A 21517-nucleotide genomic window follows, 5' to 3' on the forward strand; every position below is an offset into this window, starting at 1 on the left:
ACCTGAAGCAATATATTCATGTTGCTTAATGATAAGACCAGCTCTAGCTCAGTGGCCTGTGTTACGTATTTTTATATAATTTTGTAAACCGCCTTGATCTTTTGGGAAGGCGGTATATAAATAATAATAATAATAATAATAATAATAATAGCTTTCATATTCCATTGTTAAGAGACCATAAAATACTTTTCCTTTCACGGCTTACTACTGTTCACAATGACTAGTATACACTGACCTTCTCCCACACCCTCTTCAATGCCACATGTTATGTATACCTTGCTCTTGCAGGTGATAATTTACAGACCTTTCTACTACTACTACTCACCAATGTCTCCAAGGTGGACAAGGCAGTGCTGGCATATATATGAGCAGGAGCTAGATTGTGGCTTCACAATGGCGCTGGTGTGCGTCTGTTTATTGCTGATAATTCCCAGCTGGGAGGACTTCACACGACAGGGCAAATCTACATTAAACACTGTGCACAGCTCCTGCAGTAGCTGCAATTAGCAATGAATAATTTTAACATCTTTTTCAGATAGTACAGCTAGTTATCTAGGACTCAGATTCTCAATGAAGCTCTGAAAGTACAGTCAGCACTCCTTATCCACAGATTTTTTTTATCCACGGATTCAAACATACATGGCTGGAAAACATTTTTTAAAAGTGTAAATTCCCAATCCCAACCTTGATTTTCCATTTTTATATAAGGGACACTATTTTGCTATGCCATTTTACTTAATGGGACTTGAGCATTCATGAATTTTGTTATCCATGGAGAGTCCTGGAGTCAAATCCCAGTGGATAACAAGGACCTACAGTACTGTCCCAAATTTACAGCCTGTTTCCCCCTGATTATTTTCTCTCTTCCCCCACCACTTGTTCTCCATTATCATCTCCTTGAACAAGAGCTTCTACTTATGATTATGCTCATGAAAATTTAACAGGGAGGGGGAAACCACATTTGATCATTCTAGACTAATTTCATCTTTCCTCAAATAACATTAAGGGAGAGGCTTTAGTTCAATGGCAGAGCATATGCCTTTTTGCATGCAAAAGGCCCTATGCTGAGAGCATTTGTAGTTAAAAGAATCTCATTGCAGTGTTGATACATTACTTGATACATTTTGATACATCAGATTTTTGATACTTTGATACTCCTGATAGTCAAGGAAGACAATACAGTGGACAATACAGTGGACATGATCATCCACAGATTTTGGTATCCACAGGGGGTCCTGTGGTTTGGTTTCAGGACCCCCTGTGGATACCAAAATATGTGGATGCTCTAGTCTCATTATATACAATGGTATAGTAAAATGGCATCCCTTACATTCATTGGGGCAAAATATTGTGAATATTTTGAACTATAGTTGGTTGAATCCATGATGCAGAATCATACACCATACATTGAAGCCCTTCCTCATAGGGAGATTGACTCTGCAGTTTATTTTCCACCCAGAAAGTGAATTTGACACAGGCTAGGAACCAACTCTGATAATTCACTTCTACTTAGAAGCTTTATTTGAAGCCTGCAGTGCTCAAGTAGAGGTTTTCCTGCTCCTTGACAAGATTATTTACAGCCCCAAGGCAAAATTTATTTCGTGTCATATGAGCTGTGAGGTTTTCATATGCCATGGTCACATTCTTGTTCCTATGTCCTTGAGATATCAGATGTGGATGTGGTGACATATGCCTTGATTACATCCCATTTGGACTACTGTAATTTAATCTATGTGGGGCTGCCTTTGGAAACTGTTCAGAAACTTCAGTGGGTTCAAAATGCAGCAGCCAGAATTCTGACTGGGACCATATAATTCCCTTGTTGAAATAACTCCTGGTTACTGATTCATTTCCTGGCACAATTCAAAGTGGTGATCATTACCTATAAAGCCCTGTATAGCAATAACAATAGCAATAGCAGCTTCATATATATACTTCTTTTTAGCGACCTTGGAAGGATGCAAGCCTGAGCCCTTGGCTATTTAACTCGCAACCTTATGGTTTGTGAGTGAGTGGCTGCAGTACAGGCATTTAACCACTGCGCCACCAGGGCTCCTATAGAGGGCCTCTTACAAGTTAGGCCCAGACTAACTGAAAAGACTATATCTCTCCATATGAACCTACAAGGGTCCTAAGATCTATAGAGGAAGGCTTTCTCTTGGTCCTGCCACCATCACAGATTTCTCTGGTGAAGATACAATAGAGAGCCTTCTCAGTGGGTGCTCCCACCCTCTGTAATGCCCTTCCATGACAGGCTAGGCTGGTCTCCTCCCTGATACTTTTTTTTTGTCAGGCATTCAAGCAGTCCTTTAACATATAATAGTTGTAAGGGAGACTTTTATATGGGTTGTGTTTTTAGTTATGTTTTTTGACTTTTGTATGTTTCATGTAATTTTATACTGCTTAACTAAGATGAATTTTTTAAAAAATATTGTACAGTTTTATCTGTGAGATGTCTTGGGTCCCTTTCCAGGAAAAAAGGAGCATATAAATTATGACTGTGATAAACATAATGATGATGATGATGATGATGATGATATCTCACCTGTGTGTAGAAGCCACTAGCTGCCTCTAGGAACAAAGAGAGGTTTGCTTGAACCTCACTCCGATTTGGATTTGATCGGTTTTTTGCTTGACCCTGTAGAGTTGTGATCTGATTCTTAAAGGCATGATTCCACCTAAAGAAAGAAAGAATTGTCACATAACTTGCTGAAGGACACTGGACTCTATAAGATTGCAACTTTTAAGAAAAAAAGAGTTAATGTATGATCAAAGTTCTTCACTTTATGATTTCATTTGCGACTCTTTTAGAAAAAAATACCTATATACAATAGTACCTAACACATGTTAATGAAAAAGCATCATGTTTCCTACTTTTTTCTTACAATTTACAATCAGTCTTTTTCAGTGCCTGGTCAGTATTGAATGTTTGCAGTACTATGTAGCACTGTTTACAATTTCAATGCTTTTGGCTGACATTTCAGAGCTTGTATTGTGTCAGAAATATAAATATTGCTGTGGAATTCTATTAAACTTGTTAAGGAAGAAGAGGAACAAGGTAGACATCTAGATTTTATAATGCAGTACATTCATATAAACTCTACAGTACTCACAGTAATTGGAGATTCCCCTATGTTAGAACTGAAACCTCAACCCACTGTTTGTTAATAACCAAAGCAAACATAGGACCAGGATGAAAAACATCCATGGCACTGGAGATTTTGCTGGGAGGAGTTAGGACCCTGATCCATCACTCCTTGCCTGCTTTTCAAAGTGTCCCTCAGGAAGAAATAATTGCTGATGAAGGTTCTAAAGGCCTGTTACAGACAGCCAAAATAAAGCTGCTTCGAGTCACAGTGGAGCTATGGTGTTTCAATGATGCATGCGTCCTAAGAGTCCAGAAGTTGCACCAAAGCCACACTCCAGCCCTAAGGACTGGAGCGTGGCTTTGGTGTGGCTTCTGGACTCTTAGGACGCATGCATCATTGAAACACCATAGCTCCACTGTGTCTCGAAGCAGCTTTATTTTGGCTGTCTGTAACAGGCCAAAGTGACTAAAAATGGGGCTCAAGGTAGAGATATGAAGACAGGGTTCAGTTCTGAGCCCTCTGGTAGGAATTCTAGCAGGGGACAGAATAACTGTGAAATATACAGGGCCTTTTCCCCTTCATAATTGCCTCAGCAATAAGAATCACAGCCATTTTGCTACTGTCTTAATAAAATCCAGAGCTTGAAACACACCTGTACCAAACACATTATCTCAAAGCAGAAACCAGGAAGAAGTGGTCAAGCAGAACTAATCAGTATCAGAGACCAAGGTGTAGCCTACAAAAATTCAGGAAGCTTTAAGACTAAATAAGAGGTTTTACAGTCTGCCAGCAGGTCTCAGATCTAATGATCTAGGCTCTCAAATTTAACAAAAACTAAAAGGCCAATGTTCTTTACTTTAGCTAATATACTGATTAAGGCCCTATACAGACCGGCACTTTGGCTCGGCATGGGAGTGGAGTCACAGCGTAGTATCCTCATGATGCATGCCCCGACTTTGCCCTCAGGGTACTGTGATGCCGCGTGCCACTCCACATGGTGCATGGCAACACTGTGCTCCTCCGGCGCTGTGTTCATACAACGCAGCACCAAAGAAGCACTGCATAGCGTTGCGGTGGCTATCGCCCCCTTTCCAGGGTGCCAATAGGAAAGACCGGGTTGGGGCCGCAGCATGAGGTTGCCGTGGCCCCAATCTGGCCAGGATGCTGCCCCTTCAGGGCTGTATGTACAGCCCGTAAGACAGCTTAATCACCAACAATATTTAGGAAACATCAATAATGAGAAACTGATGTGACCGAGGCTGAGTAAGAAGCAGGTCTACAGAGAAAAACAATCACTTTTAGGACAAGCCTGACTGAATATCAGTGGATATGGTATATTCAAACAACCTGGTGCAGGTTCCTACTCTTTTACAACCCTGCCTCCTAGTCACTTAAAAAGCCTCATATATGAACATATTTAATCTTAGGCATCTGTAATGCGTTACTGCTGGCTAACTGTAATGCCCCCTCTCAAAAAATTGTAATAAAATTTAAAAAAATTAAAATTAAAAGTGCATGTAACAAAAGCTTTATAAATATTTCAAAATCTGTAGATCTAAAAAGCTTATACAACTTTTTAAATTTGAAATTTTATTCATTTTTAAAAAAAAACAAAGATAAACATTAGAAAGTACAACAAAACAAAAAAACTGACAATGGTTAGACAGGATATGAGTTATGTTTTCATGGTCTTAAAATGCAAGGTGAATCCCTTTGTAATTATTTCTTCTACTGAATCAATCCTTTCCAGATGGGCCTATGGGTCAATGGAATATGGTGTCTTTCCTCATTACTCTGATTTACATAAGAAACACATCTTCAGTAAATAAATGGTGCTAATTCTGTCTCAAGTGGCTGAGCAATCAAGGTTTCTTTAGACAAATTATTCATGTCTTAATCAAATGACTTACAAATCCTGCTCCACTTTCTTATCCAAAGCATACTCCAAATCTGTCACAAGCATTTTCTGGTATAAGTCCTGTAAAGCCTGTCTGGATGTCCAAGCTTCAGCTGGTCCCAGCTTCGAATCTTGGTAACAAGAAAAACAAGGATTTATTATTCAAGTGTATTTTCTCCCTTCCTCAATGAAAGATGCAATAAGAAAAAACACTTTTAGCGTATCATCAGAAAGGACTACAACTAAAAATAGTTTGCCCAAAAGAAAAGATTCGGGGTGAACTAGAACTAGTGGGCAAAGAAATAGTAAAAAGAAATACATCGTACATTTATTAATACTGGCCTTACTGGCCCAGCAAACAATTTTTCAGCCACCAACCCATATGTCATCCAATCCAGATGACATCCACCTGCCTCTGCAACTTTTAAGCGGGGAGGAAAGATGGCCAGTGGGGAGGAAAGTGGGCAGTATGAACACTTGCTCAGGTCAGCAGATTTATCAGAGCCTGCTCCTGCACTACAGTAGCATGTATTAAAAGCAGACCACTTAGGTTTCCGGCTGCTTTGCAATAAAGATTAAAGCTCCTTACCTGTCATATCAGCCTTCAGGACTTCTGCCTGCCTGTAAGTGGAACATACAATAATTCATATTAGAACAATGAATAAAAATAAATTGTTATTCTTTTACTCCAAATGCCTGAGTCTTATGGACTAGCATCAGCCTTCAGGACTTCTGCCTGCTTGTAAATGGAACATACAATAATTCATATTAGAACAATAAATAAAAATAAATTGTGGTTCTTTTACTCTACATGCCTAAGTCTTTCGGACTAAATGCAATCTATCTCAGTATCAATCCACAGATATATCTTAATGCTATCAAATCCTGAGAAAAATGTTTCCCCTAAGTATTTTCTATAACACTTTGAGGGGAATAATTTGGTGGTCAAACTGACATATGCACAATCATTACAAGAACAGAATTCAATGGCCAGTTTATTCACAGACCCCAACAACGATAAACCAATTACTCAAATATTCTTTTTAAGTTAGGACCAATGATGTCTATACCGTTTGCTTTCATTCTATTATGTATCCTTCAAGATTATCCTGGAGAGGAACTTTGCAATCTTTTAACAGTTCTTTTTCACCAAGATTCTTGGCACCCCTCCGCCCCAAAATTACACCAGGCCAAAATCAGGCCTAAATTATTAATGCCATTTGAATTCCATTTAGACAGTGTGTGCTGGTGTAAGTATATACAGACGGGGAGGGGGGGACAAACAGATTACTCTGTACTGCACCTGAAGAAGTGAGTTTATATCCATAAAAAGCTCATGCCACTACATTCCTTCTTTTTTCTCCTTCCCTTCTTTTTATGCTACAAAAGACCAACATGGCTGCTTCTTTGAAGACTAATGATTATTTGTCCCCCCGACCTCAAAATGAATTAGGCAGATTTTGAAAGTTGTACAACTCCTATATCTATTCCTGATGAAGCAAATAAAGTAGTCTCAACATGTTGACCTCTATTCAAAGAACATCACTTTGATTAGATGATCTGTCTGCCACATCTTGGTGACACTTTGCCAAAGCTTCAGAGAACGTCTCCAAGAGGTTCTACAAAGATGTTCAGCAGCATGGTGTATAAGACAGAAATGGGTCCAGAACAAAACTGCCAAAGAGCCAAACAATAGCTCTCTATCCCCACTTTTTCTAGTTTCTAGTTGATACATGGGAGTAGAATCACTGCAAAGTGGTGCCTCTAACATCTGCTGGCAATTTGGAAGAATATCAGAGTAAAGGGTAATGGAAGCTTAAGAGGTCACTGTCTACTAGTGAAGCTGTCAATGATGGGAACATTAGGAATCTCAGTTCTAAAATTTGGCAGAAAGACAAACTAAAATGAAATTAGAAAATCTATTTCCTCCATGAAAGCTGGGAGCTGACAAGTTTCACCTAGGAAATCTTGGAGCTGACATTTCATCAGTACAGCAAGAATAGGAATGTAAGAAAGCAGCTATTCTCATGAACCGATCAACTCTTGAACAAATAAAATAGCCACAAAAGTCTTAGAACATTTTGCTTCAATGATATAAATCCCTCTTTAAAGAAGTTATTTCTTTTGATCGCATGCTGCCATTCCTTTAAAAAAAAAAGCTAATTAATGGCCACTAAATGAGGAGAATGAAATCCAGATAGTGCCAAGTGTCCTAAAGCACACCACAAGTGAAAACCCATCCAACAGAACCTGGTAAGATGACAGACTGTCTTTTTAAAAGGACAAATAAATTTGGGAGGGGGGGGAGGAGAGACCATCTACCTGTGATATACATAGACAGTATGGTGTGTGCCTTCAATTCGTTTCCAATTTACAGCAATCTAAGGCAAAACTATCACGGGGTTTTCTTCACAAAGTTGTTTCGAAAAGGTTTACCCTTTCCTTCCACTGAGGTTAAGAGAGTGTGACTTGTTCAAAGTCACCCAGTGTGTGTCCAAGGCTGTGCAAGAATTTGAATCCCGCTCTCCAAAGTTGTAGTCTAACGCTCAAACCACTACACCAAGCGGAATCATTTACAATCTAGTATGTTCATCTCATAAATGCTGCAACTTTTCCACAAGACAATCTATTATTAGAAAACCCTCAATCCAAGGTAACTTTGAACCACCTTGTAAGAGATCTATTTCTAAACAAAAGAAAAACCAAGATGGCATGCAGATACAGGAATGAATATTCAATATATTATGGTCCATACAAAAGAGGAACAGAATGTTCATACCACCATATATACAAGGCAGCTTGTTGTTCAGCAGGTGAAATGCAATAATCCTCATTCAGCAAGTCCAGGCTACCTGTGCTACATCACTTGATGACATTTTTCATAGGAGCAGCCTATCAACAAGCACAGCAAGACATCTGATTTTAGGTACAATGAAAAGTCAACCACTTGTCTATTTCATGTTATGTTTGTATTTGTATTACGAAGTGTATATTGTGGAAGGAGGCACTTGCCAGATTTTCAGCCGAAAGTGTAAAAGTAACTTGACCAGCCTTTGATATTTTGCACCATGACACAAGACTGGTGAGGGAAGCGCCATTCACTATATCCATCCCATGTTTGAAAATGCCTTGTGCCACTGATGCATTCACAAGGTGTTATTTCTTTTAACTACATTTAAATAATCCTGATACTTTTATTCCTGGAAAAAAGGTGAGCCAAGAGTCCTTCATCTGGCCACACACTGATGGCCCTCAGCTGACTTCAGACTCTCAGACTGAAGCAAGTTTAGGAAGTACTGTGTACATAATCTTGTTCTTTTGAGACAAGATCTCTGTTACAAAAAGTCTACTATAGAAAATGAAACTGCCAGTATGGAACGCAAGTCCTCAGCTTCAACACCATCTGCATTATAAAACTGACTGGTCAGCTATAGGAGACCCAAGAGCAATTAGGAGCCTAGCCCAAGGCAATTAAACATTATATACAGTGCACCCGCGCCATGCGCAGGTGCATTTTACACAGCTTTATGCTTACACGGAAGCCACTTGGGGAGGGAAAACAAGCCGCTCCACCTCATGCACAAGCCCCTTTATTTCCTATAAGGCTTGGGCATAGGCGGATTTTCCCTTACGTGAGGGGATCTGGAACGGATCCCCCGCGTAAGGAGAGGGCCCACTGTAATACAGTGCCAGCACACCCTAATCACTTGAGCTGCAGTCCTATGTACCTCTGACCTGGGAGTAAGTCAACGGATTGAGCTTGCAAAGGACCAAGTCTTTAAAAAAAAAGAAAGACAAAATTTCAACTCTCAAAGGTTGGGCTTTGGTCAGCATCTTTAGGAAAACAATTAAATATTTTTGTAATAAGTAATGCCCTCTCTTTCTACCTACTTCTCGCCTACATCTAAGCCATTCCTTGTATCTGCATATCGCAAAAACTACCATATATACTCAACTATAAGTCGACCTCATGTATAAATCAAGGTCAGGTTTTGGGGCCAAAATTGTGGATTTTGCCATGACCCCTGAATAGGTCGAGGATAAAACTTAGGAGGCTCCTTCAGTGTGTCTATGTGTACATATGGCAAGAGGGACTCTCATTGATGCTTTTTGTTTCATCGTCTCAGCTTTCGTTTCAGTGAGGGCAGGAGAGGGACTCTTAAACAAACAGCAATATCAGTCGATCACCCAGGACTCTTTCTGCTTGGCTCCAGAGAGAAATAAACTCTCCCCTCCGCATGGGGCAATCTGAAAGAGCTGTTATCACATTACCATAGTGACCCGTAAATAAGTTGACCTGGGATTTTGGGCTCAATTTTTGGACATAATTTTTTAGACTTATAGACAAGTAATATATGGCACTATATTATTTTCAATTGGCAAGTCACCCTCTACAGAGTGATGACTAGTGCATACATTCTATAAATGAATTTTGTCAAGTGAAAACTTTGTTCACATGCAGGAGTTTTCTTAAACAAACGTACCAACTGGAATTTAAATCTCTTTTTAAACATGTATTTTAAACCAAAACAGAGTAATCTAATAGAAGATTAGTTTGCTTTAAAATCTTATTTACTGCATAGCTAGTTAAAAAACCATTTGTTACCTTAATTATATAATTTAGACTATACAGACTGATGAATACAAACAGCCATACTGAATCATAACCAAAAGAAACTGATGTATTAGTTTGAATATTAGTAAGCAGAGGGATTTTTTAACACCTTTCAGACTACCTGCATGAAATAAGTTTTACCATAAGTTTTCATAGGCTTGGTCTACTTCTTCAGACACATGATTTCTCAGATGAAAAGTCTACATTAAATGTCTCTGAAAATACATATAAAGTGTGCACTGAGTTTGTTATTTGAATTGTAGAAATCCAGACACCTGCTTTTATTTCTCCTCTGTTATTTTACATGCTATTATACAGAAAAGGTAGCTGCAACTATTTTTACCTGTTACTAAGAAGCTAAAGGTTTTAGCTAGAAGAGCAATCATGGCAAGAGGGCTCAATATTGTTCTGCTTCATCAAATGTAATCTTTCTTTTGCATGCAATTTTTTGTAAAGAAAATATTCAAAACATAAACAGCAATATTATGCTATATTTGTCCAGTTTCCCTAAAAATAGTCTTAACCTTGACGCTCAAACACCTGCTGTCAAAGCTCTTGCCCAAGCTTTGCTTCCTGGCAGCTGGTATCTTCACCCCCAACAGACACCATCCAATTCCTGTTCTTTATTTTAGCAATTCCCCCACATTACCATCACTTGAAAATAAATGTAGTCTCTCTCAAAAGAATAAAACTAAGGAGTTATCCAGGGTTGTTCCTATTGTTCAAGAAACAATTATGAAGAAAGACTATCAAAGAAAATGGAAGTGGTCAATGTGGGGGACACGAGACGTTCTATAGTCATCAATGCTTTGAAAAGCGTCTATGCTTTCTTTTTAACGCACCAGTAAGCTGAACGTGTGTTTCTACTGGGTCAGAAGGATTTAGTACGTGAGACAGGCACCCAAAACTGTTCAGCAAGTAAGATGCTTGCATATAGAAGGTCCCAGATTTAATCCTGGTATCACTAGTTAACAAAGAATCATAAAACTAACTATACACAAGATCTTTGCCTGATACCCTGTAGAGCTGCAGTCAGCTAAGAGTAGAAAAGGCTGGTACACATGGACAATTATTCTGCTCATTTATAAGGCAGTTTCCTATGCTGCAGTGTGTATAGGCTGTGTGCCTACCAGTCATTTCTGACTTATGGCGACCCTAAGACTGCCCTATCATTGGGTTTTCTTGGCAAGATTGGTTTAGCAGAGGCTTGCCATTGCCTTCCCCTGAGGCTGAGAGCATGTGATCTTCCCAAAGTCACCCAGTGGGTTTCATGAGAAAGCAGGAATCGAACTGGTCTCCAAAGTCATAGTCAAATGCAAAAGCCACAACACTATGCTGGATCTCTATGCTACAACAAGTTGGGGTAAAAATATATTGCTCCCACTTTGAATCTGTGGATTCAGAATATTGACTGTACAAATCATGCTGCTTGAATTTGAAGTTTTAAATACAATTTTATAAAGGTTAGACATTATGTTGTAACAGTTACTCATATGTAGAAAGTAGCTCTTGGAAGCTCAATTGGAAATGCAATGTTTTATTAAATTAATTCTTTGAAGTCAATGATAGCTATGGGCCCAATGCTAAGGTTAGCGAAAGAGTAAAAAGCTTGGAGATTACAGAAATATATTACAATGTAATATTGGGCTGGAAGTCAGTTCTGTTTATTATATCCATGATCTGCTGGGCTACACATCACATTTCACCACACAACCCTGTACTCAAACAAGATTGAGATTACTCTCATGGCAGCGTAGTTTTACCTGTTACCTGCCCTATCCTGTTATCAATTACACAAGTCTAACATTTTCTATGCATGGTTGTGAAATCTAGATAGTGGGGAAAAAACTGACAAGAAGAGAATCAACTCATTTGAAATGTGATGCTGGAGAAGATTTCTATACCTATCAGGGATTGCTGAAAGGTCAAACTAATGGGTCAGACAGCAAATCAAACCTGGGCTTTTACTAGAAGCGATGAGGACTAAACCAAGGCTGTTGTACTTTGATCATCATCATCACCATCATCATATGCAGCAGCTGCAGCATCCTTCCCCCCTCCACAATTGGGACACAAAGCAGTTTATAATTAGCTTACTTGCTGTTCACCGCTATGATCTTTGGAATAGCGGTATATAAATAAAACAAATTATTATTATTATTATTATTATTATTATTATTATAATAAAAAAACAAGAATATAATTAAAAACATACAAATTGGTCATCTCTTATCATGACATGACGTGGTTCCCTGGAAAAGATGATAATGCTTGGTAAACTGGAAGACAATAGGAAAAGAGGGAGACTGCACTACAGGTGTATTCATTCTCTCAGGGATGCCATAGCCTTGAGTCTGCAAGACCTGAGCAGGGCAGCTCATGACTGGGGATCTTGATGGTCTCTCATTCATAGGATCATCGTAACCAAAGTGAACTTGACAGCAAATAGCAAATATATTTCTGCTGTATTTCTGTTATATATACTGTAATGCATTTTGCTTTCGTTAGTTATAGACAGAAACAGTGAACTATGAAGGGCACTGAAATCATGATCACAAGGAATTCTATTAAATCTTCCATCTGTATAGAGTCTACAGGCACTGCCCACACACCACAGTGAATTAGAAATTACTTTAATTGCCTCAACACGATCTGAAAGGTTAAGACAATCAGCTACATCTCATCATTGCTGTTGTCAACAATCTGAAAGCATGTTCAACACTATCAAAATGCACATTTAAACTCCAAGCCGTCAGAAATTGCATGCGAACATCACATGACCTCAGACATGAAACTTTAGTTTTGAGTTGCAGCATAATTCAGAAACAGGACTGGTTTTTGCATTTACAATAGCATGCACACAGAAAAAAAATACATGTCCTATTTTCCCCTTTATATATTTGGAGGTAAGGTCCATAAACTGCAAAGATGAAAATCAAGCACGGATTGATTGCAAGTATCAATTAAAGGATAACAGTATGATCACATTTCTTTGGGCACAAGAAAACACAATGCTGATCTCAGCTTTCAGTGGGAAACAGACCTGAGAAGCAAAGCTATTATTTCTCCATTACAAAAAAGCAGTGCAGGGGAAAAGCACTGGCTTAGAGATATGCCTTCACCTACTGCAACCTTTTCACTACCCACTGTTTCCCCAGATGTATTTATCTTATCAAGAGAGGGAAGTATCTGGGGACAGATACCTGCTTCTTCTCTCTTGTGAATGGCATTCCCCCCTCTCCTCCAGTTTTCTACTTTAAAAAAGCAGCTAAGATTTGCATATCCATGCTTATTACTGAAAGTGTATACTTTCTGTGTATGGTCACAACACAACTAATCAGATGGATCCAAGCTAGCCGCCACAGGCCAACAGCTGAGTAAAAATCTGTCAGTCTGCATTAAGGATATAGATCTTGTTGAGAGTTCCAGATCTTGTTGGGAGTTTATTCCCAGTATTGCTTATCACTTGCCATGCTGGTTAGTTTATAGGAGTTCAACTCCAACAACATCTGGTGGACCACAGATTCCTCACCTTGGATCCGCAAGATGGGCATTCAAAATCTGGTCAGCATACCTTCAGGCAATCTCTCAATTAACAGACCTGTACCTAGACGTTCAATACAAATACCGATACAAATGCACACATTGAATTAAGGCTTGCTCATATTAACAAGTGAGGTAAAAAACATGACTTGTACGTTCAGATGTTGCGATCCTTAAGTTCACACAGAAACTAATTAAGACAAAGGAATTAATGACAGCACAAAAACACTCTTGAATTCCTAATGGACTTAAATGAAGCAGGGAGACAGGTGAAGCACACATCTACTGAAAGCTTTTTCCCAAAGCACTAAATGTCATGTGATCTTCAGCTTGAACATGAGAAACATAAAAGATGAACATGAGAAGTATAAAGCAAAAAATGCCAATGCTAGAAGGAAAGTTTCATACTACCATTGCACACAAATTTTAGAATTAACAGTCTGAGAATGGATTTGATTTCCTAGTATGGTAGCATATGCAGCTAATCAATGCAATCCAGATTTATGTTTCCATCCAAACAAGGCCAAATAATGAAGGGAATATATGATTAATTGATTAAGATGATGTAATGGAATACAAAAGGTGAGATTGACATGCTTCAGCTTCATCTATAGTCAAAACATACTTTTTAAGAGACCAGTGTATTTTCATACATGTAAGTTTTTTGGAATGAGTATTATGGATGCTGCAGAATCTTATTAAGGAAAACACTGCAGAAATGCCTTTGAAAACCACTGGGACAGCAGCAGGACTCGGCCACAGATCTTTTGCTGTCTGCAGCAATTCCCCATTAATTAGGGCTACCTTGCTGAACGCCTGGGGACAGCCAACAACCTATGAAGCCTTCATTCCTCAGCATGAATTTCACAGAGCTTCAGCACTCAGACTACAGGCCTTAAACTCCTCAGGAAAAAAAGAAAAAGGAAGAAAGACATCTCTGTCAATCTCTGGAAGCACCAAGATACTTCCACTTTTCTGATCCCATAAAAACAGTGTTTTGTATCATACCATGGCACAAAACCCTCAGGATTGAGAAGGTATACCAAGATGCTCCATGGTGATTTTGGGCCTCATTACTGCCTATGATAATTAACCGACAATTAATAACCTGCTACCAAAGATAAAACTCCTTGAAAGCTTAGCCAAAGACTGTAAACCAGACTAAATTACTGACTGCTAATAGCAAGAATCTAATCTATTACCTTATATGGATGTATTTTAGAAAGTGTAATTTACTTAAATTGTCTTAGCTGGATCCATTAAAATGATTGTAAGCCACCCTGGATCCCATTTTGGAAGACATGCAGGATATGTTCACTCAATCAATCAATCAATCAATCAATCAATCAATCAATCAGTGTGTGGATCTAAAAAAAGGTCTAATCCACCTATCCTGCTTTTGTCCTTCATTTGCTTTGGCAGCAGATCTGCTATGAACAATAAGTATGAATCTTAAGAACAGCAAGGATGAGAAGCCAGACAGAAAAGAAATGCTTGCTTCGCACATGCAGGTCTAAAGGAAGTTGGTGGGAGTATTACCACCAAAGAGACCTAAAGGAAAATAGCATAAAATATTGGCTTAAAAACTGTGGTACAGAGAACACTACTAGTTCCCTTGGAAGCCTAGAATGGATTTTTCTGAACAATTCAGTAATGATAGTCAAGGTTCTGCAAAAGATAATTTGTCGAACACCCTCTGAAACATTGTGTGTATGCTCTCAAATCACACAAGGAAGTGATGAGGCCCCAAAAGCATGGCTAATATTATACCTGAGGATTCCCTACCCCTAAATTTCTTTTAATGTTTAATTTAAAAAAATGATTTTATCTGATATACGCTTGAAAATACAACTGCTGAATCAAACTTGCATCAGGAAACTAGCCATAGGAAATACAACAAACTGAAGCCATATAAGAGAATGTTTCCCTTCATTTGGATAGACTACTAGTTTCTTCTCTGCTCCTATCCACAGGGAAATACTTTTAAGAGATACAAATACGAAAGACCTAGCTGAAGCCAGAGAAGAACTGCAAGACAGAAATCTTCCACATTTTTGGCTCTTAACCCCTTAGCAGGACAAATACCTGGGACTCCAATGCTGGCAGATCTATATGTGCAAAGTTAACTAACCATTCCAATATAAAAACAGGAAGCACAAAAAGAACAAAATGGCTTTGATTCACAAGGTACCTATTTCATATGAACCAAAAATGTATGCAGTGTGTTCAAACTCCTAAAAGATTATGACTTAAGTCCTTGAAAATTGTCTAATTAACATTTTGATTTCAATCACTACACTTCAAATGCACATCTCAAGTACTGAGGTATACTGATTTTATCTGGTTCAAATGAGGGGGTTGGGGGAGGAAGACACATTAGTATAGCCTCCCACACTTGGTGGCAAATAAATGTGTTGGGTGGAAATTGTAACCCAATACAGCTAGAAGTTGCTAGATTCAGAAGTTTAGGCTCATTGGGCAAATTCATTTTCTCTTTTCTCCATGGAAATGTTTTTTAAACCATTATTTGAAGGAGTGGAATACATGATCTAAGCCAGGATGTTTTGGAAATGCTATGGAAGACCTTATGAAATGAACCTCCTGCTATCACACATGTAATCCAAATATGAAACTCCTCTCAGAAAAGGGAACAGAGAAACAAGCGGATACAACTACAAAAATACAAGATACAGATTTCTACAGTGAAAGCATTTTCAACAGAGAACTTATCGACTAATGTTTTGTACTGAGCCGCTTCTGATGACTGTTCAGTCATCAGTCTGCTTTTCCACACTGAACTAACTCTACAGTCCACCTTCTGATAAGGCAAGACATCAGCAGCAAGAAGCCACCACTGACCTTGCATCTCTACTGCTTCTCCTGTTGCCTTCTAGGTTTCATTCAAAGATCCTAAATAGGTTCTAAAAGGCCTCAGTGCTCAACGCAGCCAAGCTACTGCTTCCACCACATGCTCCCTCAAAACTTTCAGGATCAACAAAAAGTGCCTCCCTGAGGCTATCATCTGTGTACTAAACTGGGATGAATGAATGAATGAAATTTTATTTCTAGACCGCTATTCCTTGTAGATCACAGCGGTTTACAAAAACACCATCAAAACCAATACATAGCCCAATAATACAAAAACCCACCCATACAATTTAAAAACAATACAAGGGAGGGCTTGTCTTCTTCAGGCAGGCAGTTGGAGCCAGCCTGCCTCTCTCCCCCCAAGATGGTGGCTGAAGGGAGGGCTTGTCTTCTTCAGGCAGGCAGTTGGATTGCAAAGACATCTGAAGAAACAGACTCGGAAGACTTTCATATACTTTTTTCAACATGTGCTCTTTCGGCATTTTTCAACAAGTGATTTACAAAGGGAAAACAGTCTTAATAACAATGAAAAAAATAACAAAATCCATAGCCACTAAAAATATAATAGCCAACCAGAAGAATCATAGCAAATTAAAATAATACCGTTCAGGTCCAATGGGAAAGGGAAAATTACAAATCTTGGGCCATGGCTTCAGAGATCCTGCTGCTAGCAGCAGGTTTGAGTTAACCAAGGTCCAAAACACACTGCAGAAATAATCCAGTTTGAGATGGCTTTAACTGCCCTGGAAATTGTAGTTAATTGTAGCACCAGAGCTCTCTGACAGAGAAGGCTAAATGCCTCACAAAACTACAGTTCCCATAATCCCCTAGCACTGAGCCAGGGCAGTTAAAGTGGTCTCAAACTGGGTTATTTCTGCAGTGTGTTTTGGACATAAGATACAAGGAACGGGTAAAAGAGTCTCTAACACCAGAGGGCCATGAAAAGCTTGTTGAACTCTAAACCTCCCATTAGCCCCCTAAAGTATGGACAATGTTATGAATGAGCTTAGTTCAACAATAAATGGAGGGTCACAAATTCCCTACCCGTCCGTTTGCTCCAAGGAATTACAATCAGCATCTTTAGTAGGGGTCAGAAGGACCACTAGGCACCAATGCAATTGATGAAATAGAAGCTGCATGTATTCCTATTTTCCGACACTTAACAGGAAACATGCTACAGTACTGCGCATGAGCTGTACCTGGAGAATCATCTTCAAAGGCAGATTAACATAAGGCATAATACAATGGACAAGCATAAAAAGGAAGAGTAGGATTCACAGGCAAGCTCTCCAGCTTCCAAAAGAGAGTCCAGCTTTTACTCCAGATTTACAGAACAGAAAGTTGTTCTAAAGACAATAGCAGTCCGCTTATCCTAAAGTCAGGTGATATTTGGGAAAGGCAATCATGCATCAATGGGATACCTCCAGCAAGTGTCAACATACAGTGTGCCCATGCCATACGCGGCTTTCAGCTTATGCTGAAATGAATGATGTGCATGCCCATGGTATACATGCCTTGCCATGCTGCAAGCACGAGCCCCATTATACTGAATGGAGCTCGAGCATACATGTTTTTTGGGTTACATGGTGTGTGTGTGTGTGTGTCCAGAACGGAAGCCCTGCATAAGATAACAGTCCACTGTATTTAATCCTTCTAGAGCATAAAGATTTTCCATCACCCATGATTCTTCCAGATTCAGTCTGACTGTTCAACGTCATTCTTCTGAATACAGCTTCCAAATTTTGGTTAAGGGCTTAAATTAAACCAGGAGATTTAGTTAAAGAGATAGATAACTGAGCATCTCCCTGTGTTGATGATATCAAGCTCCTAAGTAATAAAAGAGCATACAATGACTTTACCTAGATGTAAAAGGGCATTGGTGAGAGGCATGAACCCTGTCGAACATCACTTAACAACCTCAATGGGACTAAACTTACTGACAGCTATTCTGAGTTCATTCAAACCAAAATTAATTAAGCCACCAAAGCGCAAACCTTGACACACTGATCTGATGCTCCACAGGTTGCCCCAGAGTATTGTTTTCCAAACAATTAGTAACCACAGAGAACTCTAACAAAATGAGTAGGGACAGTGCTTCGATGTCAACCTCCAGGTGTAGAACATCCATCTTTCAATTACCTCTCCATAGGAAATCAGACTGAAATGGAGCCAAAAGAGGCCACATCACCCAAAGACACCTGAGCTGCTTTTCTATCACCTGTTCCCAACATTTCTCCCAAAAAGGGAAAGCTAGACAAAGAACTATACCTGGCTAACTACTCCTTAATCAGACAGTCCTCTTTTAAGACAGGGTTAGGCAAATGAAGCCCTCCAGATGAAACAGACATACATCTTCATCGGCCTCAGCCAGTACAGCCTATGGCAAAGGTTATGGGAGCTCAAGTCCAACATGTGAACTACCTACATTTTTAAGGTGAAGGCAGATAACAAGTTTTTATAAAACACTGAAACCTGACAGCAGAGACTCACCAAAGAGTTTGGTGAAAAAGTAAGGAAATCATACCTCAAAAAGATGAAGGAATGGTTTGACTAGATTATCCTACATGTAGGGTAACCATTGAGAGCGTTCACGTAAAAGGCTTTCGTGCCAAACACAAGGAAATGAGGAAGCACTCTGTGAAAGACAGTCTTCACTGGTGGGTCCTGAGAACAAAGTGTATCACTGCAGGGCAGAATGAATTCCAGCAAGTGAAAAAACTTCTAGCAGTATTCATCATCTAGGAATATCTTACAGATGAATCTAAAATTTAACAGGATGATATAAGAAGACACAGCAATATCTGCAGCTTCTCTGACTGAAGATGGGAAGCCCTTCTTCTCTCTTTATTTATGTCTGCCTTGTTCAGTGGCTTTAGGATATATGTGCAGTCTAGTGTGCACAACTCACGTGAACTAATGCCTCACGGTTGTTACCTCTCCTGCTACTCAGAGGTTGTTTGATTTTTTTCCTAAAAATAATAAAACAGTACTATTATTTGCAAAAAATGTTTTAGGAGTTTAGAAACCAGTGCGACAGCATCTTAAACCGAGGTGCTCAAGGCACATAATCCATTGCAGGGACAGGTTTCACTTTGCACCTTGGGTCAAATGCTGGTGCCATTTTACAAGGTGGAGGAGAGCTACATAGCACAACTGTGGCATGTCTTCTGTATTGCAGAACACAGGCCAAAACACAAGTGGAGTGAAATGTACCTTTGACAGAAAAGTTGTCACGCTCAGCCTCATTTGCCACTACAGAGTACCTCTGGATGATCAAAGGTCCCTCGTGTCTCTTCCTTAACAAGCTATTCTTCTCTTTTATGCAGTCTCCTTCTTGCTCATCCAACCACCTTCTCCCCCACCGACCATGAAATGTCATTGCTCCTCTGCCCATGATTTCTTACCATACCTCCTTTCTCAGTAAGACCCCCAGAGTCCTCCATCCCACATGAACAAACAGAAGCAGACATTCTCCCAAACTTTCCAAATATCACACCCAACTCCCATCCCAAAATGCTCTGGGAGCAGCCGACCTTTCTTTCTCTCTCTCTCTCTCTATATATATATATATATATTGCAGGATGCAAGCTAGAGGGAAAGCGATTCCACCTCAACATTAGGAAGAACTTCACAACAGTAAGAGCTGTTTGATAGTTGAACACACTCTCTTGGAGGCTGGTGGAGTCTCCTTCTTTGGAAGTCTTTAGGCAGAGGCTGGAAGGCCATCTGTCAATGGGGATGCTTTGATTGAGAGTTCCTGCATGGCAGAATAAAGGGGTTGGACTGGGTGGCCCTTTCGGGGGTCTCTTCCAACTCTATGATATGATAACGTGCATAGTATAGGGCAGAGAGTTTTTTAACAGACAATGAGTGGCTTTGATAGTTCTGTTTAACTAGTCAAAGGGGCATCATACTGAGGCCTGAGCAAGTGTGTTTTCTATGGCTGCAATGAACAGGAGCAATGGATGCAAGGTACAAGAAAAGAGATTCCAGCTCAACATTAAGAGGAACTTCCTGACAGAAAGGGTTGTTTGACAGTGGAACAAACTCCCTTTTAGTCTCCTTCCCTGGAGGTCTTTAAGCAGAGGCTGGAAGGCCATCTGTCAATGGGGATGCTTTGACTGAGAGAATAGGACCCAGATCAACAGATTCAAGGTATAAGGGGAAAGATTCCACCTCAAGATTAGGAACAGTGGGGCATGCTGCCACAGAGCCTAGTGGGTCTCCTTCTTCTGGAGGCCTTTAAACAGAGGCTGGGTGGCCATCTGTCACTGGGAGAGCTTTGATGGCGAGTCCCTGCATGGCAGAGAAGGGGATGGGTGCCTCCCAACTCTTGCGACGCCAGGGGCATGGGCACAGCTGCAGAGATGCCCAAACCCCAGGACTGAAAGCGTTATGGGAAACCCCAAGACACTGTTATGCTGTTAGTAGAAAGGCTGACACATCCAGGCTGCCTGCGTGTGGCTCTTAGGATCATATAATCATGGACTAATAGAGTAGGAAGAGGCCACAAGGGCCATCCAGTCCAGCTCCCTGCCATGCAGGAAATCCTTAACCTAGGCTGCGTCCACACTGGGGCAACAACCCGGTTTGGCACCGCTTGTAAGCATCCTGGCTGAAGGCTATGGGATTCTGGGAGCTGGAGTTCGTCCTGCGGCCAGAGCGGATGGCTGCGGTGTGGATCATGCAGCCCCGGGTACAGACTCCTCTTCCTGGGGCAGAGGATGACAAGGGCAAGTAATAATAATAATAACAATAACAATAGAGAGAGAGGCCTCCTCCATCAGCATCCCTCCTCCTCCTCCTCCTCCTCCGTTCTCCCCTGAGTCCCCCAGTTCCTTCTGGGGCTTCAAGGGAGACATACACTCCAGCCATGCATCCCCATATCCAGGCATTGCCCCCTTCCCTCCTCCTCACCGGAGATACTGAGCGCAAAGCAGGCTCATCCTCCGCCTCCGCTCTTCCTCTCGCTGGCCCAGCGCCGGAGCCTCACAGCCGGGGCCTTCCCGGCGCCCAGGAGCAGCCACTGCTGCCGCCGCCGCTGCTGCCTCCTGGTCCTCCTCTTCCTGCTCCTCCGCCTGCCGCCATCTTCCCGCGTCGGGCCCAGGAGGCGCTTCCTGGAGGAGGAGGAGGGGGCAGGAGGAGGAGGAGGAGGCGGGGAAAGGAGAGGCGGCCGCCGCCAGGGAAGGACCGGGGCCGCGGCCAGCGGGAGAAACCGTCCCCCTCGCCGCCTCCACAGAGGCAAGTCTCGCGAGACCCGCGCGAGACGCCACTGCTGCTGCCACCGCCACCGCCACCGCCGGCGAGCTTCACCCCACCATTCAACCCTCACTTCCGGTCGCGGCCCAAAGACCCGGACGGACACACTTCCGGTTGAGTGCACCGCCAAACTCTGTCCCCTTCCCTCCCCGCCCTCCCTCGTCGTACTCTCCTCCCTCCCACTCCCGACCCGCCCGGCTATTGGCTGGCTGGGCGTCATGGCAACCGGCGCTGCGTGGGAGTGGA

The 21517-nt window shown here is 40.9% G+C and overlaps 1 protein-coding gene across 2 annotated transcripts in view; it reads right to left on the reverse strand.

Moving 5' to 3' along the window:
• Positions 1-21310, reverse strand: part of SMG7 (SMG7 nonsense mediated mRNA decay factor) — a 65697-nt gene extending 44387 nt beyond the window's left edge. For both annotated transcript variants that reach the window (XM_089515870.1, XM_089515869.1), the window contains exons 1-5: positions 20930-21310; positions 5576-5607; positions 5000-5117; positions 2546-2678; positions 326-497 (exon numbers count right to left, since the gene is read on the reverse strand). In XM_089515870.1, the coding sequence (XP_089371996.1) occupies positions 326-497; positions 2546-2678; positions 5000-5117; positions 5576-5607; positions 20930-20958 (484 nt within the window). In that variant the 5' untranslated portion in view covers positions 20959-21310. The remainder of the gene's footprint in view (positions 1-325; positions 498-2545; positions 2679-4999; positions 5118-5575; positions 5608-20929) is intronic.
• Positions 21311-21517: the final 207 nt, after the last annotated feature.

Source organism: Sceloporus occidentalis, unplaced genomic scaffold, assembly GCF_023333645.1.
Source record: "Sceloporus occidentalis isolate IW3139 unplaced genomic scaffold, rSceOcc1.0.p SCAF_3, whole genome shotgun sequence".
Lineage (NCBI taxonomy): Eukaryota > Metazoa > Chordata > Lepidosauria > Squamata > Phrynosomatidae > Sceloporus > Sceloporus occidentalis.